Raw genomic sequence first — 26,023 nt, forward strand, 5'->3', positions numbered from 1 at the left:
ATTTGTTGTTTACATTTTTACACAACAGTATGTTCTAATTAGTAGTATGATTAGTACACACATTATGCAGTTTCTGTAAGTAGTAGGCAAGACAGATTCAGCACAAGGCCATAGACTTGAGTTCTGTGAGAGACTATGTGAGAAAGAGCAGAAGGGGTAATGTACGTACCTCTTTCCGGAGTGATCGCAGGTGGCTCTTCAGGTCTCCACGGGTCATCAGCTCCATTATCACCAAGGTGGGCTGGCCCTGAGAGACCACGCCCAGCAGACGCACCTACACCAATTAGAACACAGAACAGATATGGCATCAGAGAAATGAGTACAAACAATTCTCATTGATGTAGTATTTCTTATGAAGCTTTTGGGCAATAAACATTATCTCTGGGCTATTATTGGGCAAGAAACATTATTTCTAAGTGTTATTAATCGAACTGACTGAAGTCATGTTGAATGTTCTGGCTTTTGAAACTACTCTGGCTCCTCTTAACTAAAGCTACTGAGGAGCTTTGAAGAAAGCAAGAAAAAAAAAATCCTCTTTGCCTCTAAATTATTCAAATTGAGCTTAATAATTAAATGTTTGACTTTTAAACATCCAGACATGCTAAAAGATTGTAACATAGTCTTTCCAAGGGGGAAATCCTTAACACTTCCGTTTAGCTGAATTAATGAGGATTTGGCTGTGATAGAGCTTAACGGTCTCAGGTCACACAGTTATAGCTGGCCTCAGGTTATACTGTAATTATACTGCATCTCCTTGGGTAGTGAACCCTGGATTTGACCTCAACAGCCAGCTAGGTGTCTCTGACCCTATGCATCAGGAGGGGTGACTTACAACTCCCAAGCTGATGGATCTCTTTCCTTTGTTTCTAACTTTTAACCTTTGAAATTGAGGCAATACCTTATAATTTAAAAGCAAATGTTTCTGAACCAATATCCCTGATGTTAACTGGTGTTTTGGACTCTCTCACCACGTGGTGACAGTTGAACTCCTTCATGACAGAGGCCTCATTGAGGAACTCGATCCTCTCCCTCATGCTGGCTGACTCGTTGACTGTCTTGATGGCCACGCGGGTCTCAGGCTCGTCCTTAACCACGCCCTTAGCCAGGCCCTCATACACCATGCCGAAGGAACCCTGGCCCAACTCCTTGTGCATGGTGATTTTCTCCCTGGCCACCTCCCACTCGTCTGGAACATACACTGAACACAGGAGGAGAGGACAGTCAGAGACAGCCATCATCTAAGGAGACATTGACAAAATCTCATCATTAAAATGACAGTAGGTCTTCAGAGGGTTCTTACTCTCGGCAGCACTGAAGTACTCAGGGTTGACAGAAGCATAGAGGACACCATTCCCCAGCCTGTCACTGTTCCTGTGGACACAAACACATCTGTGTGAGCCATGGGAGGCAGATTTGGCAACAGATAAATGGGATTGTTCATTCAGCAGAAAAGCCTACGATCTTATGAACTGACTATGGCAGGAAAATGATCACAATAGCACTATTATATCATTAAACTGATTAAGATTGCATTAGTCAAATGTTTTGTTATTTGTTCTGTGATCATTCAGCTTCTCTTACCTCTTTTTGTTGATAAAGAAGAGTACAGTGATGAGGCTGGCGATGAGAATTATCACGATGATGGGGATGATGATGACCAGATAGAATGCGTTGTCATAGTCCCCTGCAACCAGATGAAAACAGAACAACTATTCAAATCTGACCAGTGAGAAAAGGAAGATGTTCACATTGAAATCATTTCTGGGCATGAAAATAATCGATATAAAAAGTCCTTTGAAGAGGGTCACTTATGTGGAAATGCATGTGTTCTCCATACGTTTGGGTGGGGGCACGTAGAAGGACACTGGCTCAGTCCAGGACCCATTTCCTGCCAGGGAGGTGGCACGCACGCGGGCAGAGTAGTTCCCATAGCCCAGGTTGGTTAGACGAGTTCCTTTGTGAACACGGTAGTGCTGGCGTGACACACACTCGTGTTTCTCAGGCTGAGAGAAAAGACACACACAGACAGTGTCAACCTGAGGGTTGAGGCCCTGCAGAGCTCCCATAGGCCTCAGGAGTCCTGGTCCATGCAGACTCACCTCGGTGCCCTGGCGGAACTTGATCTCATACATCAGGATGAGGCCATTGGGGTTGACAGGCTCTGGCCACCTCAGCAGCACCGACCCCTCCACCTTCTCATCCCTCTCCTGGATCACGCTGCCTGGCATGTCATCCGCTTTGTCTGATGGACAGAGACACACTGGATATCAGATGGCTTCCTACTCATTAGCCATGTCCAAAAATGCATAGCGAGTCTAGAACGATAATCTATACAGATGGCTGCTGTTGTTGAAGCCTTTTTCTAGCGACTGTGTGTGACTGCCTCACCTGCAGGTTTGGTCCTGGAGAAGACGAAGGCTCCAGCGCTGCAGCGACGGACCTCCTGGTTGCAGGCGTGGATGTCGATGCGGTACACAGTGAAGGGCTGCAGGTTGGGGATCTCGATAAACTCTGTCTTGCTCCGGTCCTCCATGAAGGGGAACTCCCTCTCAAGGGGTTCTCCTTCTGTCCTATTACCCTCCAGGCCTGTGGTGTTGCCACCCCGTGCCAGGGTGCTGTTAGCGACACCAAATAGATCCCTACGTCGCCGGTCTGGGGGTCTGAGGGACAAAGGGGGTCCAAAAAATGTGAGAGAGACCCATTGACTGACTGCAGCACAAAAGGCACAAACGTGGCAAAGAAAGACAAAGGATAAAAGACAGAGGTTGAGGAGGAGGAGGAGAGCAGATGTGTGGGCTTTCAGCTTCTCTGGAAGGGAGCAGAGGCGAAGTTAAAGAGGAGAAAGGGGAATACGAAGTCAGCCAACCATACAGTAATATACTCTGGAACATCGGTTACAGACAGCACACTAGGGCTGGGAATTGCCAGGGACCTCACGATATGATATTATCACGATACTTAGGTACCGATGCGATTGTATTGCAATTCTCACAATTCCCAGGATTCTATATGTATTGTGATTCGATACTGTGGTTATATTGCGGTTCGATGTTCCAAACATATTGCTCACCATGTCTGTTGCAGAGGGACAAGAAAGAGCCATGAGCAAACACGTGTTTATCAGTCATGGAAATAAAAGTGCTGTAAACATATTGGCTCACCATTTATATACTGAACAAAAATATAAATGCAACAGACATTTTCAGACATTTTCCATACACACAAAAAGCTTATTTATCTCAAATTTTGGCCAGCATTCTTTGTACATCCCTGTTAGTGTTCATTTCCCCTTTGCCAAGATAATCTATCCAGCTGGCAGGTGTGGCGTATCTAGAAGCTGATTAAACAGCATGATCATTACACAGGTGCACCTTGTGCTGGGGACAATAACAGGCCACTCTAAAATGTACAGTTTTGTCACACAACACAACACAATCCTCAAGGTTCCGTTTTAGTAAACAGCTGGAGGCAGGGCTTTCTCCTATAGAGCTCAATTTTTATGGAATGGTCTGCCTACCCATGTGAGAGACGCAGACTCGGTCTCAACCTTTAAGTCTTTACTGAAGACTCATCTCTTCAGTAGGTCATATGATTGAGTTGAGTCTGGCCCAGAAGTGTGAAGGTGAACGGAAAGGCTCTGGAGCATTGAATCGCCCTTGCTGTCTCTGCCTGGCCGGTTCCCCTCTCTCCACTGGGATTCTCTGCCTCTAACCCTCTTACAGGGGCTGAGTCACTAGCTTACTGGTGCTCTTCCATGCTGTCCCTAGGAGGGGTGTGTCACTTGAGTGGGTTGAGTCACTGACGTGATCTTCCTGTCTGGGTTGGCACCCCCCCTTGGGTTGTGCCGTGGCGGAGATCTTTGTGGGCTATACTTGGCCTTGTCTCAGGATGGTAAGTTGGTGGTTGAAGATATCCCTCTAGTGGTGTGGGGGCTGTGCTTTGGCAAAGTGGGTGGGGTTATATCCTGCCTGTTTGGCCCTGTCTGGGGGTATCATCGGATGGGGCCACAGTGTGTCTCCTGACCCCTCCTGTCTCAGCCTCCAGTATTTATGCTGCAGTAGTTTATGTGTCGGGGGGCTAGGGTCAGTCTGTTATATCTGGAGTATTTCACCTGTCTTATCCGGTGTCCTGTGTGAATTTAAGAATGCTCTCTCTAATTCTCTCTTTCTCTTTTTCTCTCTCTCGGAGGACCTGAACCCTAGGACCATGCCTCAGGACTACCTGGCATGATGACTCCTTGCTGTCCCCAGTCCACCTGGCCGTGCTGTTGCTCCAGTTTCAACTGTTCTGCCTGCGGCTATGGAACCCTGACCTGTTCACCGGATGTACTACCTATCCCAGACCTGCTGTCTTCAACTCTCTGGAGACAGCAGGAGCGGTAGAGATACTCTCAATGATCGGCTATGAAAAGCCAACTGACATTTACTCCTGAGGTGCGGACTTGTTGCACCCTCGGCAACTACTGTGATTATTATTATTTGACCATGCTGGTCATTTATGAACATTTGAACAACTTGGCCATGTTCTGTTATAATCGCCTCATAGTGGCAGCGTAGCCTAGTGGTTAGAGCGTTGGACTAGTAACCGGAAGGTTGCAAGTTCAAACCCCCGAGCTGACAAGGTACAAATCTGCCATTCTGCCCCTGAACAGGCCGTCATTGAAAATAAGAATTTGTTCTTAACTGACTTGCCTAGTTAAATAAACCTCTCTAGGTTTTGGCCTTTCTAGGGAGTTTTTCCTAGCCACCGTGCTTCTACAGCTGCATTGCTTGCTGTTTGGGATTTTAGGCTGGGTTTCTGTACAGCACTTTGATATATCAGCTGATGTAAGAAGGGCTATATAAATACAATTAAAATACATTTGAATGCCACCGATGTCTCAATTGTGCAATTGGCAATCTAACTGCAGGAATGTCCACCAGAGCTGTTGCCAGAGAATTTAATGTTAATTTCTCTACCATAAGCCGCCTCCAATGCCATCTTAGAGAACTTGGCAGTACGTCCAAGCTGCCTCACAACCCGCAGCCCAGGACCTCCACATCTGGCTTCTTCACCTGCGAGATCGTCTGAGACCAGCCACCTGGACGGCTAACGTAATTCTGTCTGTAATAAAGCCCTTTTGTGGGGAAAAAATGTATTCTGATTGGCTGGGCCTGGCTCCCCAGTGGGTGGGCCTGGCTCCCAAGTGGGCCTATGCCCAGGTCCACCTATGGCTGTGCCCCTGCGCAGTCGTGAAATCCATAGATTAGGGCCTAATTTATTTATTTCAATTGACTGATTTCCTTTTTGAACTGTAACTCAGTAAATTGTTGTTTAAATTGTTGTATGTTGCATTTATATTTTTGTTCAGTATAAAAAGAAGATAGGAAAAAAAGCTAGAGAAGGAGAAATACCTGAGTTTTGGTGCTAGTACAGACAATATTTTTAGAGAATCAATACAATAGTCATAGAATCGATATAATATCGTCAAAAACACTACTGTATCTTAATTCTTCCCCCATCACTACATCAAACAATTTTGTACATACAGTATACTGTAGCCTATATACACCGCCCACATGACGTCATCGACACCGAGTCACACTAAGCAAAAACATCCCCTTCAACCTCACGGGACAGGGTGGGGTCCTCTACAAGAATCCAGAATGGGAATAAGAAGTAGTCAGAAGTACATATCATGTAGTAAAATGACAGTTTCCCGTGTGATACAACTCAACTGAGAGTAGAGTACAGTATGTTGAAGTGGCTTGGTGTTATTTGTTGTTGCAGTGTGTCTGTCCAGCTGCAGTGGTCTGCTCCCTGTGGAGCTGTGTGGTGTGATGAGGTCAGAGGGATGGGAGAGAGGTGCAGAGAGAGCACACATCCACACACTGTCAGCAGCCTGCCTGTCCATACAGACGCCTACTGACTGTGTTATCCTACATGTCCTCATCCACAGGACAAATTCACTGCTCAGGGAAAAGTCATGGGAGAATAATAACCACCTGTTTGATGCATAGTGGTAGTTTTCATATGATAAAGAATAAGGTAAATAAAGTAATAAACACCAAATCAGAATGGTACATTTCACCCAAAAAGAGAAAACACGAGAGCCTGCAACAGGACTGCAGCCCTCTTTCATGGAACGATGGAGATGGATGTATACACAGTCATGAGGATGATGGTGTGATGATGGAGAGCCAGGCCGACTGCAGGTGGACCCTAGCTGGAGCCACTGACAACATGTAGGCAGCGGCAGCAGCAGCTCACCAGATGCTACGAGGCGAGGCCACTGGGAATCCACAACACACGGGGGACGCTGTGGCGGTACCGAGAGGAGCAGACCTTACCTAGAGGCACATTTTAGGAGACGTGTAACGACTGGCTCTCTCTGAGTCTCTGAAAGAATTCAACAGTCAGCCCACAGTGCAGTTAAGTGGGCTAAGGAGAATACAGGACTGTCTGACAGTGGTGGGATGTGCTGTATATGTTGAACCAAATGACAGGGAATCCAGAATATATTTAGATTCATGCGGTGTTTGCAGTACACTTGGAAAAGATAAAGTCAACATGTAATGTTGGTTCATCTTTACTTAGCTGAGTCTTTAAGGAGAGGTAAATTAGTGAATGACTGATGAGTTTATCTGAAATGACTGTGACCTCCGAAGGATCCTTTTCTAACTTCACCTAACAGTACCGGCCAGCAGGGTTTACACAAGAATCCAAGAGAATGTTGTTTCTGCTTTATTTTACATTCCATCATCTAGAACTTTAGCAACTGTAGAAAGCCAATGACAATGTCCTCTCAGAACTATTCCTTGTGAGTATGACAATATTATGAGCGGGTGACAAAAGACCTTGAGACTGACCGGGCACCCACGGGAAAATACTATTTACTGTGAGTGGAAAAACCCAGCTGACAGACAGATCTGTGGGAAGAAAACAGTAGCCATCGCACACCACTGTCAACATTCCATTCTGACCATTTTAACTGCTCCAGCAAAGTCCACGGTCCAGCTCTCTCCAAAAGTATTAGTTACTATTAACAATACACACAACAGCACTGAGGACTGGCATAGCTTTAATGAACATCTTGTATAAAAGACAAGTGCTTGGAAGATAGCACAAGACAGCCTGCCATTGAAGACTGGGTCACCCCCGAGATGAATGAGAGGGGTGATGGGTAGACCCCCCCCGTGTGCCTGTGTGCCCAGGAGAGGGGACAAACAGCAGGAATGCCAGAGAGCTGCCAGGGCCAGGCAGAGCAGAGCAAGGGCAGACCTGTCCTCAGATGAACTCCAGACAGAGGACTTAAGCTGAAGCGTGACCATCTAACCAGGTGCTGACTACAGCTGGTGTCCTCCCTCCCCAGCTCCACTTCTACTTTCTCACCTTTTCTGCTGTGCGAGAGATCCTGAGTGGGACATGACTGCACACTCTGTCTGGAGCCAGAACAGCGTGATTTAACGCTACTCTTTTACCACAGCAGCTGAACACAGCAGTCTCTCATGCCAGTGAAAAGTGAGGCCAGAGAAAGGGGACCCAAGACTTTTTAACTTCATGCTCATATACAGTATCAAAGCTAGTGGTGTCTGAAGGATACATAGAGAGATAACCAGAGGCTAAGGGCAGTGCCAACAACAGGACAAAACACACAGAAAGCTTTACTGTACTTCCTTCTACATGAGGTCATGTTTGCAACAACCCAATCAGCTGATGTCCAGTCAGTGAATCTAATCGGTCATCACCCATCCCTGTCCCCTGACTATTCTCCTCTACTACTCGAGCCAGTCAGTCTATCCCACTGAATGGTGTTCACTGGTCTGGCCAGCTCTAAGGGGATCTTCCCTTCCCTTCTCTCATTTATTGGAATTCCAGATGGCTTCGCTGTACATTTCCTGGCAGCCGGTCACTCCGAACTGCGCCGCGGACAAAGAGAGCGTGTGAGTGGAGGAGGAGGGAGAGCAGCGAGGAGGGCGACAGAATGGAAAACATTTCCTCTTCCCTCTGTTTCTGTTTCCCCCTCCCTTGCTCCCTCTCCCCTTCTCCGTAAATCTTGAACTTTTCAATAAACTCACACTAATTCAGAGGCACTTCCCTCGAGTGTTCTGTGATAATGCTGTCTCTGTTGTGGTGGAGGGCCTGTGCATACACAATAATAGCCTTTAGCGGGAGGCAGGCAGGCAGGCCAGAGACCTGGTACTCCTCGGTTTCCTAGACAGCTATACTATAACAAATCAACACAGTCAAATGCAGGGAAGAGAGAGAATGAAAACAATTAGTAACAATAGTGGTCTTGTTTTATTGTTTATTTTCTGAGTTGGACATATTGTTTTAATACTGTGAAAGATCGCATCACAGAGGAGAAGGAAAGGGCATCATAACACTACATGAATGCATGAGCTTGGCCCAGCAGGTGATAAAGAGCAATCTGTACCAAGCAGGCTGGAGTCAGGACTAGGTCTGTGGCGGTCACGAAATTTCATCAGCCGATGATTGTCAAGCAAATAACTGTCGGTCTCACGATAATTGACCGTTAATTAACATAAACACATTTAGCATCTCCTGGCTTCCACACATGCAGACCTTTGGAACATCTACATTTTAAAAAGTCTAATAAATCCATGTAATGTAGCCTACACCTTCACAACAAATCCATTTATCATTTTAGACAGGTCTAAAGAAACATTATATGAATAAAATGTAGTCTATTTCAGAAGAACAGAATAGTTGCCCTTATGTTAAGTCCTGATGTGACTATGCCATAACGCTGTGGGCTACACTAGTTCATTTAGCAGACAAGATTTGCTTAGAATTCCGTGGCATTATTTTATAGTATGAAGAATATAATTAAACAAAGCTGAATAAAATAGAATGGACATTTTCTCCAAATGATTTAAGGGAGTGTTGCACATGCGACTATTCTGTGTTGAGCTGTTAACATAGAAATAGGTCCTCCTATATGCTTCATTTATTAATGTAACTTTAGTTGTTCTACAAACGTTGGGCTATATGTTCTGATTAATACATTCTAAGGCTGCATGATGAGACTCTAATGATGATATTTTTTTAATTGCTTGAAAGGCATGAGCTCTGCTTTGTTATTTGCGGAGGCTGTACAAACTTCGTCAGTCTCTCATTCACAATTTGAGAAGTACTCGATAATGCCTCGAATTTCCAGGCGGCATCCCCCTTGTGTGGCCATAATGCACCCTGAAAAATGTCTTTTGCAGCCCTTCTCCCTAAATGCTGCCTGCTCCAAAACACCTCTCATCTCACTCACATGGTTCTCCATCACGTGATCAGGTCTTTCTCACAGGCAACAAGTGAAGACCGACACATCGGGGACGCAACTGCGCATATCCTTATCCAATTCCGAGGTGCATATTAAAGATATTGGAAGAACTGTTCACATTTACTTTTCATCAGCCAACAAGATGAGTAGGCCTAATGAACAGCAAAAGCATTAGCCTATGTCAATCTACTAAACCCCATAGTACAAAAGTATTCTATTCTGTGCGAGAAATAAATATTACAAACGTAGTCTGGGACAGTTGTGGGATGCGATAGATTCCAAATTAATACAACTAATGCATTTAAAAAATGATGCTGACGCAACAAACCAGAATGTTTAGCTTAAAATGTTGATAAACTATTGGGATATTTCTTCACATTATAAGCGCAGCAATGTGCACATGGCAGTAGGCTATAAGCACACATGTTCCATTAGCAGAAAACATAATTATGCATGCATGTAATGCTTTTATTATAAAGGTGCATGTTTATGGTGAAAATGATCTTCCCCAACTTGAAACTCGGGCGCTGCTTATACAGGTCAGTCAGGTTCTACACCCCTTGTAAAGCAGATTAATGTGCTTAATTTTAAGACGTTATTTGGCCACTTTAGTTGTGATACAAACCTTATCAAAACATATAGGCCTATGGGCTAGGTTACATGAGGTGTGTGACTATGATTAGAAAAAGTCACATAAAAAGGCATTGTTTCTTGCCTTAAGCTGGGCATCATTCACAAGTGTTAATATATAATTCACAAGTGATAGGCTAATATTGACCCATATTCTTGATTTAATCTTGTCTTTACATATACTAAATAATATATGTGTGAAATATGTTTTGAATTAGAATTGACCATTATCATGCACCTGTCTCGAAACGGGGGCAGGGGGGAAAATGCATGCCATCTCTGCACTTAAATAGCAAATGGGGGACGCTTTTCCTGTGGTTTATTTTCATGCCAGCCAGGTAGGCTATATTCCTGTTGTAAAGATAAGCAATGTGCTTAATATTAGCTTAATATTAGGATAAATAAATATAGTAGGTCTAGCCCAGGGCTGTCCAACACTCTTCCTGAAGATCTACCGTCCTGTGGGTTTTCAGTTCAACCCTAATTTAACACACCTGATTCTACTAATTAGCTGCTCAACAAGACCTTAACTAGCTGAATCAGATACCTTAAATTAGGGTTGCACTGAAAACCTACAGGACAGTAGATCTCCAGGAAGAGAGTTGGGCAGCCCTGGTCTAGCCTATAGAAAGCTGATGGGATCCTCCTCTTTTTAATAGAGGCCACCATTTCTCACGTAATTACATTACCTGTAGAAATGTTGCGCAACAGGAGCTCATGAGCTCTCATGAAGTGTTTTATTAGATTTTCGATTACATTTGCATTGATGTCAGAGGGACTAGAGGGAAAATAGAGTTTTTTAATGGCGCTGAAGAGGATGGCTGACATCTTACATGCTCCTAACTAATTGTGCTATTTTGTAATTTTTTTTGTGTTGTTTGTAACTTGTTTTTTTACTTATTTTGTACATAATGTTGCTGCTATCGTCTCTTATGACCGAAAATAACTCAGAACATCAGGACATCAGAACAGCGATTGCTCACCACGAACTGGAAGAAGATTTTTCCTTTAACGAGTCTGACGAGAAGGATATACTGCTCTCCCGGGAACAGGCCCAAATCCCCATCATTTGTGTGAAGAAAAGACGGCGGAAAAGAAGACGCAGATCGGGCTTCTGAGAATTCGTAGGCGAGCGAGCGAGTAAACTCCCACTGCCATCCATTCTACTTGCTATCATGCAATCATTGGAAAATCAAATGTAAGAGCTACGATTACAATTATCCTACCAATGGGACATTACAACAGTAATATTTTATGTTTCACCGAGTCGCGGCTGAACGACGAAATGGATAATATAGAGCTGGTGGGATTTTCCATGCAGGGGTGGGGGTGTGTGTCTTTGTCAATAACAGCTGGTGCGCGGTGTCTAATATTAAAGAAGTCTCAAGGTATTGCTCGCCTGAGGTAGAGTACCTTATGATAGGCTGTAGACCACATTATCTACCAAGAGAGCTCTATATTATTCGTAGCCATCTATTTACCACCACAAAACGATGCTGGCACTAAGACCGCCTATCAACCAACTCTATAAGGCCATAAGCAAACAAGAAAATGCTAACCTAGAAGCAGCGCTCCTAGTGGCCGGGGACTTTAATGCAGGCAAACTTAAATCAGTTAAACATTTTACCAGCATGTCACATGTTCAACCAGAGGGAAAAAAACTCTAGACCACCTTAACTCCACACTCAGCGATGCATACAAAGCTCTCCCCAACCCTCCATTTGGTAAATCTGACCATAATTCTATCCTCCTGATTGCTGCTTACAAGCAAAAACTAAAACAGGAGGTACCAGTGACTCGCTCAATAAGGAAGTGGTCAGATGACGCGGATGCTACACTACAGAACTGTTTTGCTAGCACAGACTGGAATATGTTCCGGGATACATCCAATAGCATTGAGGAGTATACCACCTCAGTCAGTTATCGGCTTCATCAATAAGTGCATCGATGACGTCGTCCCCACAGTGACCGTAAGTACAAATTCCAACCAGAAGTCATGGATTACAGGCAACATCAACATCTGCATCGAGCTAAAGGCTAGAGCTGCCACTTTCAAGGAGCGGGACACTAATCCGGACACTTGTAAAAAGTCCCGCTATGCCCTCAGACAAACCATCAAACAAGCAAAGCGTCAATACAGGATTAAAAATGAATCCTACTACACCGGCTCTGATGCCCGTTGGATGTGGCAGGGCTTGAAAACTATTAAGGACTACCAAGGGAAACCCAGACGCAAGCTGCCCAGTGACGCGAGCCTACCAGATGAGCTAAATGCCTTTTATGCTCGGCAAGCGAGACTGAAGCATGCACGAGAGCACCAGCTGTTCTGGATGACTGTGTGATATCGCTCTCAGTAGCCAATTTGAACAAGACCTTTAAACAGGTCAGCATTCACAAAGACGCAGGGCCAAATGGATTACCAGGACGTGTACTCAAAGCATGCGCGGACCAACCGGCAAGTGTCTTCACTAACATTTTCAACCTCTCTGATCTGTAATACCTACACATTTCAAGCAGACCACCATAGTCCCTGTGCCCAAGGAAGTGAAGGTAAGCTGCCTAAATTATTACCGCCCTGTAGCACTCACGTCGGTAGCCATGAAGTGCTTTGAAAGGCTGGTCATGACTTATATCAACAGCATCAGCAATCAGCAACAGCAATATACCCTAGACCCATTCCAATTCGTATACCGCCCCAACAGATCCACAGATGATGCAATCTCAATTGCACTCCACACTGCCCTTGCCCACCTGGACAAAAGGAACACCTATATGGCAATGCTGTTCATTGACTACTGCTCAGCGTTCAACACCATAGTGCCTTCAAAGCTCATCACTAAGCCCCCTGGGACTAAACACCACCCTCTGCAACTGGATCCTGGACTTGTTGACGGGCCGCCCCTAGGTGGTAAGAGTAGGCAACAACACATCTGCCTTGCTGATCCTCAACACTGCGGCCCCTCAGGGGTGTGTACTTAGTCCCTTCCTGTACTCGCTGTTCACCCATGACTGTGTGGCCAAACACAACTCCAACACCATCATTAAGTTTGCTGACGACACAACAGTGGTAGGCCTGATCACTGACAACGATAAGACAGCCTATAGGGAGGAGGTCAGAGAACTGGTAGTGTGGTGCCAGGGCAACAACTTCTCCCTCAATGTGAGCAAGACAAAGGAGCTGATCGTGGACTAGAGGAAAGGGTGGGTCGAACAGGCCCCCATTAACATCAACGGAGCTGTAGTGGAGCGGGTCGAGAGTTTCAAGTTCCTTGGTGTCCACATCACCAACAAACTATCATGGTCCAAACACACCAAGACAGTCGTGAAGAGGGCACGACAAAACCTTGTCCCCCTCAGGAGACTGAAAAGATTTGGCATGGGACCCCAGATCCTCAAAAGATTCTACAGCTGCACCATCAAGAGCATCCTGACCAGTTGCATCACCGCCTGGTATGGCAACTGCTCGGCATCTGACCATAAGGTGCTACAGAGAGTAGTGCGTACGGCCCAGTACATCACTGGGGTCAAGCTTTCTGCAATCCAAAACCTATACAATAGGTGGTGTCAGAGGTAAGCCCATAAAATTGTCAGAGACTCCAGTCACCCAAGTCATGGACTGTTTTCTCTGCTACCGCACGGCAAGCGGTACCAGAGCCCCAAAACTAGGACCAAAAGGCCCCTCAACAGCTTCAACCCCCAAGCCATAAAACTGCTGAACGATTAATGAAATGGCCACCGGACTATTTACATTGACCCCCCCCCACCATTTGTTTTGTAAACTGCTGCTACTCGCTGTCTATTATCTATGCATAGTCACTTCACCCCTACCTTCATGTACAAATTACCTCAACTAACCTGTACCCCCACACACTGACTCGGTACTGGTACCCCTTGTATATAGACTCATTATTGTTATGTTATTGTGTTACTTTTTATTATTTTGTATTTTTTACTTTAGTTTATTTGGTAAATATTTTCTTAACTCTTCTTTAACGGCACTGTTGGTTAAGGGTTTGTAAGTAAGCATTTCACCGTAAGGTCTACACTGTTGGTTAAGGGTTTGTAAGTAAGCATTTCACCGTAAGGTCTACACTGTTGGTTAAGGGTTTGTAAGTAAGCATTTCACCGTAAGGTCTACACTGTTGGTTAAGGGTTTGTAAGTAAGCATTTCACCGTAAGGTCTACACTGTTGGTTAAGGGTTTGTAAGTAAGCATTTCACCGTAAGGTCTACACTGTTGGTTAAGGGTTTGTAAGTAAGCATTTCACCGTAAGGTCTACACTGTTGGTTAAGGGTTTGTAAGTAAGCATTTCACCGTAAGGTCTACACTGTTGGTTAAGGGTTTGTAAGTAAGCATTTCACCGTAAGGTCTACACTGTTGGTTAAGGGTTTGTAAGTAAGCATTTCACCGTAAGCTCTACACTGTTGGTTAAGGGTTTGTAAGTAAGCATTTCACCGTAAGGTCTACACTGTTGGTTAAGGGTTTGTATGTAAGCATTTCACCGTAAGGTCTACACTGTTGGTTAAGGGTTTGTAAGTAAGCATTTCACCGTAAGGTCTACACTGTTGGTTAAGGGTTTGTAAGTAAGCATTTCACCGTAAGGTCTACACTGTTGGTTAAGGGTTTGTATGTAAGCATTTCACCGTAAGGTCTACACTGTTGGTTAAGGGTTTGTAAGTAAGCATTTCACCGTAAGGTCTACACTGTTGGTTAAGGGTTTGTAAGTAAGCATTTCACCGTAAGGTCTACACTGTTGGTTAAGGGTTTGTAAGTAAGCATTTCACCGTAAGGTCTACACTGTTGGTTAAGGGTTTGTAAGTAAGCATTTCACCGTAAGGTCTACTACACTTGTTGTATTCGGCACAGGTGACAAATAAAGTTTGATTTGATTTGAGTACCAGGCAGTTGGCAGGTTTGGTAGTCTACTAATGACCAGCAGCAGCATCAGAGATAGGAGAAGCCTAATTAATGTGACTAAACGGTCACATGGAATTTGACTGCCTTCGTGACTCGTGACCACCGGTGTGGCGGTAATACGGTCACCGCAACAGCCCTAGTCAGGACAAAGTATAAGCACTGGGATTTATCAAGCACTAGAGGCTTCACTCTGGAGGTTAACTAGGGGACTAGAATTTGTTTTCCATTCCATTTGTATTGAGAGAAACTGGTACTAATTCAGTGAATACTCAAAACTGTACCCTGAATACACAAACACAGTACTGCTCATGCACTCATTTACCTCAGACACACACACACAGTCTGATCTGCCATCTGGTATGGGGAAACAAGTGGCCTGAGTTTACCCTGAAAAAGGCTCAATTTCAAAACGCAATCAGTCTCTCAGTGTGAGTGAGTACATCTGTGTGTCTGTGTGTGTGTATGACAAAGAGTGAGTGTGTGTGTGGGAATGGGTTGGAGTCTTTAAACTGTAAAGCATCCGTAGCCACGAGCAAGGTAAAATGATAACACAACACAGATGTCAGTCCCCATTCTGGCAAACAAAAGGCTAACGGGCTTATAGTGTGCAGCCAGGCCAGCGAGCAGAGCGCAGGCCCTTCAGACTCATTAATCAGATCCCTCTCCCCGGGTTTGTTTGTGCTGCCTAAATTACAGCCTGCTAGGCCTTAATATCCTGCCGCCGCTGTCGTCATGGTGATGGAATCCACAAGTGCCGTAAGCAGGCCTTTGATCCCCGCACCCGTGTCTCTCTCTCTGTCAGGGTCCTCTGACACAGTTCCAGCCCAATCCCTTCCTACCTCCTCCCTTCTGCTCCCCTCCCTCCCTACCTCCCTCCCCTCTGCTCCCTCCCTTCCTCCCTCCCCTCTGCTCCCTCCCTCCCCTCCCTCCCCTCTGCTCCCTTCCTCCCTCCCCTCTGCTCCCTCCCTCCCCTCCCTCCCGCCCTCCCTCCCTCCCTCCCCCCTCTGCTCCCTCCCTCCCCTCCCCTCTGCTCCCTCCCTTCCTCCCTCCCCTCTGCTCCCTCCCTCCCTCCCTACCTCCCTCCCCTCTGCTCACTCCCTCCCCCTCTTCTCCCTCCCTCCCCTCTGCTCCCTCCCTTCCCTCCCTCCCCTCCCTGCTCCCTCCCCCCTCCCTCCCTCCCTCCCCTCTGCTCCCTCCCTCCCTCCCCTCTGCTCCCTCCCTCCCCTCTTCTCCCTCCCTCCCTCCTCCCTCCCTCCCTCCCCTCTTCTCCCTCCCTCCCTACCTCCCTCCCCTCTGCTCCCTCCCTCCCCTCTGCTCCCCTCCCTACCTCCTTCCCCTCTGCTCCCTCCCTCCCTCCCCCTCCCTCCCTCCCTATCCTCTGCTCCCTCCCTCCCTCCCTCCCTCCCTCCCTCCCTCCCTCCCTCCCTCCCTCCCTCCCTCCCTCCCCTCTGCTCCCTCCCTCCCTCCCCTCTTCTCCCTCCCTCCCCTCTTCTCCCTCCCTCCCTCCCTCCCTCCCTCCCTCCCTCCCTCCCCTCTGCTCCCTCCCTCCCCTCTTCTCCCTCCCCTCTGCTCCCTCCCTCCCCTCTGCTCCCCTCCCTACCTCCTTCCCCTCTGCTCCCTCCCTCCCTCCCTCCCTCCCTCTCCTCTGCTCCCCTCCCTCCCTCCCTCTCCTCTGCTCCCCTCCCTACCTCCCTCCCCTCTGCTCCCCTCCCTACCTCCTTCCCCTCTGCTCCCTCCCTCCCTCCCTCCCTCCCTCCATCCCTCCCTCTAAACCCTGATGATGTTTAGATCCTGTCAGTCCCAGTCCCAGGGCTGGGTAATTACAACACCACTGTGTCCTGACCCTGGATCTCTCTCTAGGCTATTAAAGAAAACAGGACCCAGATTGTGAGCTCAGCTCTTTGATAATCATCTACAAAGCCTCAGAGAATGGTTTGGTCCAAAAGCTGTTAACAATGGGGAAGGTAGAGTTTTACTATCTTACTGTTGTGTGATCTCTCTCCATAGAGGGAGGCTGCCTGCTGTCTGGCACCTACCTGGGGGTGAAGATAGAATTGTGCAGGAAGTTCTCAAAGACTTTGCGGTAGGAGGCGTCGTCTATCTCTGCCTTCAGGTCCTCCTTGGTCTTGGGGCAGGGGCAGCAAGGGCCCTTATCCCCCCCAGACAGGTCAGACTTGGTGGGCTTGGTGTCCTCCTCCATGTCTGCCAACCCTGTGGCTGATATCCTGATGGGGATCTTCAGCTCTGTTGTACAGTGGGAGGGGAACGGGACCCGTTAGTGAATTACTTTCCCGAAGAAAGCACAAATCCCCTGTGTACAGGGGATCTGAATACAAGGTTAGAACAGATACAATACTTATATTGGAGAATCAGTGCAAAAATCTATTATATCGATTCCATAATGTACACAGATAAAAATACAGAACAGGTTGGATAAGAAGAGGGGTTGGAATGCTGACCTTTGGAGCAGTAGTTGTGTTGGTACAACTCCCTGTCTTCAGCTTGCTGCTGCCAGCGGATCAGGTAAAAAGTGAGATTGCCGTTAGGGTTGAGGGGAGGTGACCATTTCACGACCAGCTTTGAGGATGAGTTGGCATACGCACGGGCATCCATTGGCATAGACGGCTCTGTGACAAAAACACACAAATGTTGAAATGTTGTGAGTGGTGTTTAAAATGTGTAGTTTAAAATGTGTAGTTTCAAAATGTGTAGTTTTCATGAAGCGTTAAATAAGAGGGATACATTTGATGAAGTTCTGATAAGAAGTCTTTCAGTTTATCTTAGTTGGGTGAAAAGCTGTCCATGGCTGAGGTGACTTGCTGTTGTTTACAGAAGCTGTGCTGTAGCCCAGTACTGTCTTACCTGAGGGTCTGGTGCGTATGTAGACCACGTCACTCTTGGCTCCCGGGATGTGTTTGTCCTCCACCACCAGGGTGATGGCCTTGACAAAGATGGCGTACTGGGTCCAGGGCTTCAGTGGGGACAGCAACACACCAGGGTCTATCTCTTTGTCCTGAGGCAGGTCCACGTCAACCATGTTCCAACTGTTGGAGCCACACCCATCCTGGCCATCAAACTCTGTGATGTTCTGGTGCGGTCTGGAATACATGAAAAACACCACCTTCGGTAAATGTGAAGTATAAAGGCTCTATAGTAAAATAGTGTAATATCTGTGTGTGCTATATGCGAGCACTCACGCCTCCTTGTAGTAGACAATGAAGCTGATGAGGTCTCTGTAGTCTGGTGGTCTGTAGCGCTCCCAGGTCAGCTTGATCCGGTTACTCACCGTGCTGTTGGACTTGAACTTCAGGATGTGGCTCTCACCTATAAACACAAACCCCATCTTAGATATCCCCCTTACAGGAAACTCAATAGTGATATGATAAAATACTACATTGTATTAATTCAAGTACTGAATGAGCATAGAAAGTTAAAGTAATCCCACTCCAGATGTCCGGTGGTGTACTCACAGCTGGCTCTGTCCCCATTGTTGCGGAAATCGTCTTCCTCAAACTTCTCAGTGATGTCAGTCTTCTCCCACATCTTGTGTATCTCAGACATGCAGAGTTTGGGGTTGAAGCGGAAGGATAGCCTCCCAGCCCTGATGGTCAGGTTGTGTTGGGTCCAGTCCCACAGGTACTGCAGGCGCTGGTTGTCGATGGCAGAGAAAGCATACATCCTGATAAGGAGACAACAGACAGGTGTTCACTTCCTCATACACCTAGTAGCTGTGCTGTGGGCATAAATGGGGCCAAACCACTTTTCAATCCATTGATTTACTTTAAACACAGAATAGAGCACTGAGGATAAAGTTGTCAAAATGTTGTGGAGTGGTTGGCTCAGTTTTCCATCTGGTGGATGTGTAAAGGGAAGTAGATCGGGGGTCATTGTGCGGTTGTGTCTGTCTAACACTGAGCTGTACAGACAGAGAGGGCCAGAGATGAAACAGAGCGACTCAGAGCCTCTCAGCTCCATGGAACACCTCGGAAACTAGCAGAATGTCAGTGCTGCTCTAGAGCACTCCTCCTGCTGTAACTCTAGCCTGAGAAGGATGACAACAAGAGGCCTAAGAGGCTTTCCCACGACCCTCCTGGTCATCTCCAGAAACACACTCCCTATCTCTGACAAGGGATAGGCCGCTGGTGATGTCATGCTACAGCCAGAATAGGCTGGGAGACCTGAGAGTTTCTATTCAGATAGATAGCTCATCCACCTTTTCATTACATCACAAGGAGAGGTGCCATGTTGTCTTATGGTGGTTTTATGGGAATTCCTCACTGAAAATGTTATGGCTGGAAGCTTACTTACCCTAGCCACATATAAAAATAATTCACAAGGCTTTCAAAACCGTCTGGGATACATCTACCATGAGATAAACGCTGACACTTCCCCTAATCCCCAGACATGGGTCGGACTCAGAGAGCGGCCTGTCGTACCCTTCCATGAGCTCCTCCCCGTTGATGTAGCGCAGGCTCTTGAGGAAGGAGAGCGAGCCTAGCGTGTGGGAGTGGCGGATCCTCACATAGCCTGTCACTGTCTGGATCAGCCCCATGAAGCTTTCCAGCTCTGAAGCGATGTTATCTGGAGAGAGGAGAGGGGAAGTTAGCAAACACATACTCAGACACAACAGTCAGCGTGTGAGAACCCCTGCTCTGAACACATCAAATCCCACCGGTAACTGTACTGAACACATCAAATCCCACAGGCAACTGTACTGAACACATCAAATCCCACCGGCAACTGTACTGAACACATCAAATCCCACCAGTAACTGTACTGAACACATCAAATCCCACAGGCAACTGTACTGAACACATCAAATCCCACAGGCAACTGTACTGAACACATCAAATCCCACAGGCAACTGTCCTGAACACATCAAATCCCACAGGCAACTGTACTGAACACATCAAATCCCACAGGCAACTGTCCTGAACACATCAAATCCCACAGGCAACTGTCCTGAACACATCAAATCCCACAGGCAACTGTACAGTCTAAAGATAAGCTGTAAGTCACCTTGTAAACTGAGCAAATACATAGCATAATAGCAAAATGTGATAATTGGTTTGGGGCACAGTGCAGACAGCTGATGTAATGTTGACTCTGCAGCCCAGACTAGCTCTCCCAGCGCCCCAGTGCTCCCTTTCCGGTCTCTGGGGAGACTGAGTGGTCCTGGTTACTGGTACTCACTGCCACGGCGGATGTTGATGTGCAGGTTGCCTTTGATGACTGTACAGCCCATTAGAGACTGAGCAGCATCCACTGAGTCGATGGTCTTGGAGTCACAGATCTTATCACACAGGCCATCACAGGCACTGCAGAACATACTGTGATTGAGGAAGAGAGAGAAGAGGGAAAACAGTCAAGGAATGTCCTTAACCAAATAAAGCTACAAAATTACAATTTCCAAGAAACCAGATTAAGATGCCTCCCCCTAACTCACCCAAAATTTCAAAAAATGTGTCTAATGTTTGCTTTGAAATAGAAGCTCACTTTCTTTATGAACTGTGTAATCTTTTATGAGTGCTTAATTGAACCCTTGGTTTCGTGAGAGTGACTCACTAAATGGCCCTAAAGACAAAAAAAAGACTGATATGTCCACAAATATATGGCAACAGTGACTCAACATGGAACGTTTGGAGAATGAAAATCTAAATATGGAGACAAGTTACCCTGAGTCACAAACAAAGACATTCTCTTCTTCAAACAGGGGAAATGTCAAATGGGGTAAATGTTCCGAGTTGCAGCGCTGCTGTGAGGAATCCCTCCTGAATGCCTTCAAGCAACATTCATAAAGTATTTTTTGTATCTTACGGTAATGCACCAATGGAGGAGTCTTGTATACTGGGCACTGAGGTCAGCATCTTCCTCTGATTCTGAATTACATGGAATGTCCACAGGCTTCAATCATTCATGACCTAACATGACTTTCTGCCTGAAGCATTTTCTATCTCTGAAGCTTCTCTTTAAGAATGGAATCTCTGAGAGGACCAGGTGGGGAAGGGTTTCACATGGAATCTCTGAGAGGACCAGGTGGGGAAGGGTTTCACATAGAATCTCTGAGAGGACCAGGTAGGGAAGGGTTTCACATGGAATCTCTGAGAGCACCAGGTGGGGAAGGGTTTCACATAGAATCTCTGAGAGGACCAGGTGGGGAATGGTTTCACATAGAATCTCTGAGAGGACCAGGTGGGGAAGGGTTTCACATAGAATCTCTGAGAGGACCAGGTGGGGAAGGGTTTCACATGGAATCTCTGAGAGGACCAGGTGGGGAAGGGTTTCACATAGAATCTCTGAGAGGACCAGGTGGGGAAGGGTTTCACATGGAATCTCTGAGAGGACCAGGTGGGGAAGGGTTTCACATGGAATCTCTGAGAGGACCAGGTGGGGAAGGGTTTCACATAGAATCTCTGAGAGGACCAGGTGGGGAAGGGTTTCACATGGAATCTCTGAGAGGACCAGGTGGGGAAGGGTTTCACATGGAATCTCTGAGAGGACCAGGTGGGGAAGGGTTTCACATAGAATCTCTGAGAGGACCAGGTGGGGTAGGGTTTCACATAGAATCTCTGAGAGGACCAGGTGGGGAAGGGTTTCACATAGAATCTCTGAGAGGATCAGGTGGGGAATGGTTTCACATAGAATCTCTGAGAGGACCAGGTGGGGAAGGGTTTCACATAGAATCTCTGAGAGGACCAGGTGGGGAAGGGTTTCACATGGAATCTCTGAGAGGACCAGGTGGGGAAGGGTTTCACATAGAATCTCTGAGAGGACCAGGTGGGGAAGGGTTTCACATGGAATCTCTGAGAGGACCAGGTGGGGAAGGGTTTCACATGGAATCTCTGAGAGGACCAGGTGGGGAAGGGTTTCACATAGAATCTCTGAGAGGACCAGGTGGGGAAAGGTTTCACATGGAATCTCTGAGAGGACCAGGTGGGGAAGGGTTTCACATAGAATCTCTGAGAGGACCAGGTGGGGAAGGGTTTCACATAGAATCTCTGAGAGGACCAGGTGGGGAAGGGTTTCACATGGAATCTCTGAGAGGACCAGGTGGGGAAGGGTTTCACATAGAATCTCTGAGAGGACCAGGTGGGGTAGGGTTTCACATAGAATCTCTGAGAGGACCAGGTGGGGAAGGGTTTCACATGGAATCTCTGAGAGGACCAGGTGGGGAAGGGTTTCACATGGAATCTCTGAGAGGACCAGGTGGGGAAGGGTTTCACATAGAATCTCTGAGAGGACCAGGTGGGGAAGGGTTTCACATAGAGGTGAATTATTCAGAAGACCTCTGCATGCAAATTCAAAAAACAAACACAGGGCCAGAGAAAACCCACAACCAATATGTCAGAGGATTGTATACAGTAACAATAGTGCTGTATATAATAGTATAGATGACCCATACCAGGACCATGCTTGATCCTGGAGAGCCCTTTAGAGCCCTTTAGAGCCTTTGAGGTGAAGTGTGCTCTCTGCTCTCTTACCTATTGCTCTCATTGCGTGTAAAGCCTGATGGACACTCAGGCATGCACTCTCCTTCGTGAATGACAAAGTCAAAGTCGCTGGGCAGGTGCACCCGGGCACACAGGTCCATGGTGATGCAGCGCCAGCCCTCAAACTTGTAAGTGTCTGGGGGGCAGTGCTGCACGCAGCGGCCCTCGTGGTAGTAGTGCAGGCAAGCTGCGCAGGCCATGTCGTCGTCCGGCTCCGTACAGCTTCCCAGGCACTGGGCATGGCAACATTCCCCACTGTCCGTACATGCCCTCCTCTCACACTTCTTCTCTGGGCACACTGGGCGAAACACAGAGAGAAACAGGTTAGTGAGATGACATGACTGGGTCAGAGTAAACAGTCATCGTTTTACTATAGGTCTGGATGACAGGGGCAGAGTAAACAGTCACCATATTTCAATAGGTCTGGATGACAGGGTTCGAGTAAACAGTCACTATATTACAATAGGTCTGGATGACAGGGTCAGAGTAAACAGTCAGCATATTTCAATAGGTCTGGATGACAGGGTCAGAGTAAACAGTCACCATATTTCAATAGGTCTGGATGACAGGGTCTGAGTAAACAGTCACCATATTACAATAGGTCTGGATGACAGGGTACGAGTAAACAGTCATCATTTTACTATGGATTTGGGTGACAGGGTCAGACTAAACAGTCACCATTTTACTATAGGTCTGGATGACAGGGTCTGAGTAAACAGTCACCATTTTACTATAGGTCTGGATGACAGGGTCTGAGTAAACAGTCACCATTTTACTATAGGTCTGGATGACAGGGTACGAGTAAACAGTCATCATTTTACTATCGATCTGGGTGACAGGGTCAGACTAAACAGTCACCATTTTACTATAGGTCTGGATGACAGGGTCTGAGTAAACAGTCACCATTTTACTATAGGTCTGGATGACAGGGTATGAGTAAACAGTCGTCATTTTACTATCGATCTGGGTGACAGGGTCAGACTAAACAGTCACCATTTTACTATAGGTCTGGGTGACAGGGTCAGAGTAAACAGTCACCATTTTACTATAGGTCTGGATGACAGGGTTCGAGTAAACAGTCACCATATTATTATAGGTCTGGATGACAGGGTCTGAGTAAACAGTCATCATTTTACTATCGATCTGGGTGACAGGGTACGAGTAAACAGTCATCATTTTACTATCGATCTGGGTGACAGGGTCAGACTAAACAGTCACCATTTTACTATAGGTCTGGGTGACAGGGTCAGAGTAAACAGTCACCATATTACAATAGGTCTGGATGACAGGGTCAGAGTAAACAGTCACCATTTTACTATAGGTCTGGATGACAGGGGCAGAGTAAACAGTCACCATTTTACTATAGGTCTGGGTGACAGGGTCAGAGTAAACAGTCACCATTTTACTATAGGTCTGGATGACAGGGTTTGAGTAAACAGTCACCATATTACAATAGGTCTGGATGACAGGGTTCGAGTAAACAGTCACCATATTACAATAGGTCTGGATGACAGGGTTCGAGTAAACAGTCACCATATTACAATAGGTCTGGATGACAGGGTCTGAGTAAACAGTCACCATATTACAATAGGTCTGGATGACAGGGTCAGAGTAAACAGTCACCATATTACAATAGGTCTGGATGACAGGGTCAGAGTAAACAGTCACCATATTACAATGGATGACAGGGTCAGAGTAAACAGTCACCATATTACAATAGGTCTGGATGACAGGGTCAGAGTAAACAGTCACCATATTACAATAGGTCTGGATGACAGGGTCTGAGTAAACAGTCATCGTTTTACTATCGATCTGGGTGACAGGGTCAGAGTAAACAGTCACCATTTTACTATAGGTCTGGGTGACAGGGTCAGAGTAAACGGTCACCATATTACAATAGGTCTGGATGACAGGGTTCGAGTAAACAGTCACCATATTACAATAGGTCTGGATGACAGGGTTCGAGTAAACAGTCACCATATTACAATAGGTCTGGATGACAGGGTCTGAGTAAACAGTCACCATATTTCAATAGGTCTGGATGACAGGGTCAGAGTAAACAGTCATATTACAATAGGTCTGGATGACAGGGTTAAACAGTCACCATATTACAATGGATGACAGGGTCAGAGTAAACAGTCACCATATTCAATAGGTCTGGATGACAGGGTTCAGAGTAAACAGTCACCATATTACAATAGGTCTGGATGACAGGGTCAGAGTCATCGTTTTACTATCGATCTGGGTGACAAACAGTCACCATTTTACTATAGGTCTGGGTGACATTTCACCATATTACAATAGGTCTGGATGACAGGGTTCGAGTAAACAGTCACCATATTACAATAGGTCTGGATGACAGGGTTCGAGTAAACAGTCACCATATTACAATAGGTCTGGATGACAGGGTCTGAGTAAACAGTCACCATATTTCAATAGGTCTGGATGACAGGGTCAGAGTAAACAGTCACCATATTTCAATAGGTCTGGATGACAGGGTTCGAGTAAACAGTCAGCATATTTCAATAGGTCTGGATGACAGGGTCAGAGTAAACAGTCACCATATTTCAATAGGTCTGGATGACAGGGTCAGAGTAAACAGTCACCATATTACAATAGGTCTGGATGACAGGGTCTGAGTAAACAGTCACCATATTACAATAGGTCTGGATGACAGGGTCTGAGTAAACAGTCACCATATTACAATAGGTCTGGATGACAGGGTCTGAGTAAACAGTCATCGTTTTACAATAGGTCTGGATGACAGGGTCAGAGTAAACAGTCATCGTTTTACTATAGGTCTGGATAACAGAGAGAAAACACACTAATGCAGCTAACAGATAAAGCACCGCTCACTGTTTAAGCTCATATACAGTCTCGAAATACAATAAATGAAAATGAAAAGGCTTTTAGACTGGAATACATTTATGAGCTTCTTCCCCTGGAGAGGAAAAAGGGTTAAATGGGTTAACTATTATTAGACTTATATCAAGTGTTCTGAGGACAGGAGTGAGGATAGGTGACATGATGAGGCTCGGATTAAGCTGGACGGTGTGTGTATGTGTGTGTGTGTGTGTGTGTGTGTGTGTGTGTGTGTGTGTGTGTGTGTGTGTGTGTGTGTGTGTGTGTGTGTGTGTGTCCGTTTACACACTATGTGTGCGTGCCTAGCCTGTTCTGTGCTCGTTGGAGGTCGAGGAGAGGCAGGCTTTAGGATTAGTGGGCTGTAAAATGGTAATCGCTGAGCAGAGCTGGGGAGCTGTAGAGCGCTGTCAGAGAGGAAGTGGTGTGCCGTCAGGGCGTCGAATGTTTGCGCAGGGCCCCACGCTGCTCTATGCCAGCCTTGTTAGTAAACTGCAGAGCTGGACCCACTATAGATACATATTATTGCTGTTTGGGACTATTAAGGGAATTTGAGGGAGGGGAAAGAGAGAGTGGAGAGCAATAGAGGTTGTCTCGCCAGTAGTTGGAGATCCATTGACTCCAGGAGCAGTGGAGGGCTCCAGAACAAGGTCCCGCTGAGAAGAACCTACGGACGTACAGTACAGCCCTACCCGATTACAGTGCATCCCTTTATTCAAATAGGTTTTTTGTTAAGGGACTTGCCACCCAAGTCAAGAGTAAAAGACTCCAAAGAAAACCCTCATCTTATGCATCATAGGCTATACAATCCCAGACAGCTAGACAGAGACAGAGCGGTCTGATTTTCAGTCAA

General features: G+C 46.4%; 1 protein-coding gene across 1 annotated transcript in view; it reads right to left on the reverse strand.

The window, feature by feature from the left end:
- igf1ra (insulin-like growth factor 1a receptor) overlaps positions 1-26,023 on the reverse strand; it is a 151,994-nt gene that overhangs the window by 15,133 nt on the left and 110,838 nt on the right. The window contains exons 3-17 of the mRNA XM_065022571.1: positions 22,303-22,609; positions 20,015-20,151; positions 19,258-19,402; positions 18,292-18,500; positions 18,019-18,145; positions 17,684-17,919; positions 17,281-17,448; positions 16,858-17,065; positions 2,389-2,660; positions 2,100-2,242; positions 1,838-2,003; positions 1,582-1,684; positions 1,301-1,371; positions 969-1,198; positions 170-274 (exon numbers count right to left, since the gene is read on the reverse strand). Coding sequence (XP_064878643.1) covers positions 170-274; positions 969-1,198; positions 1,301-1,371; positions 1,582-1,684; positions 1,838-2,003; positions 2,100-2,242; positions 2,389-2,660; positions 16,858-17,065; positions 17,281-17,448; positions 17,684-17,919; positions 18,019-18,145; positions 18,292-18,500; positions 19,258-19,402; positions 20,015-20,151; positions 22,303-22,609 — 2,627 coding nt within the window. The remainder of the gene's footprint in view (positions 1-169; positions 275-968; positions 1,199-1,300; positions 1,372-1,581; positions 1,685-1,837; positions 2,004-2,099; positions 2,243-2,388; positions 2,661-16,857; positions 17,066-17,280; positions 17,449-17,683; positions 17,920-18,018; positions 18,146-18,291; positions 18,501-19,257; positions 19,403-20,014; positions 20,152-22,302; positions 22,610-26,023) is intronic.

This window comes from Oncorhynchus nerka, linkage group LG9a, assembly GCF_034236695.1.
Source record: "Oncorhynchus nerka isolate Pitt River linkage group LG9a, Oner_Uvic_2.0, whole genome shotgun sequence".
NCBI lineage: Eukaryota > Metazoa > Chordata > Actinopteri > Salmoniformes > Salmonidae > Oncorhynchus > Oncorhynchus nerka.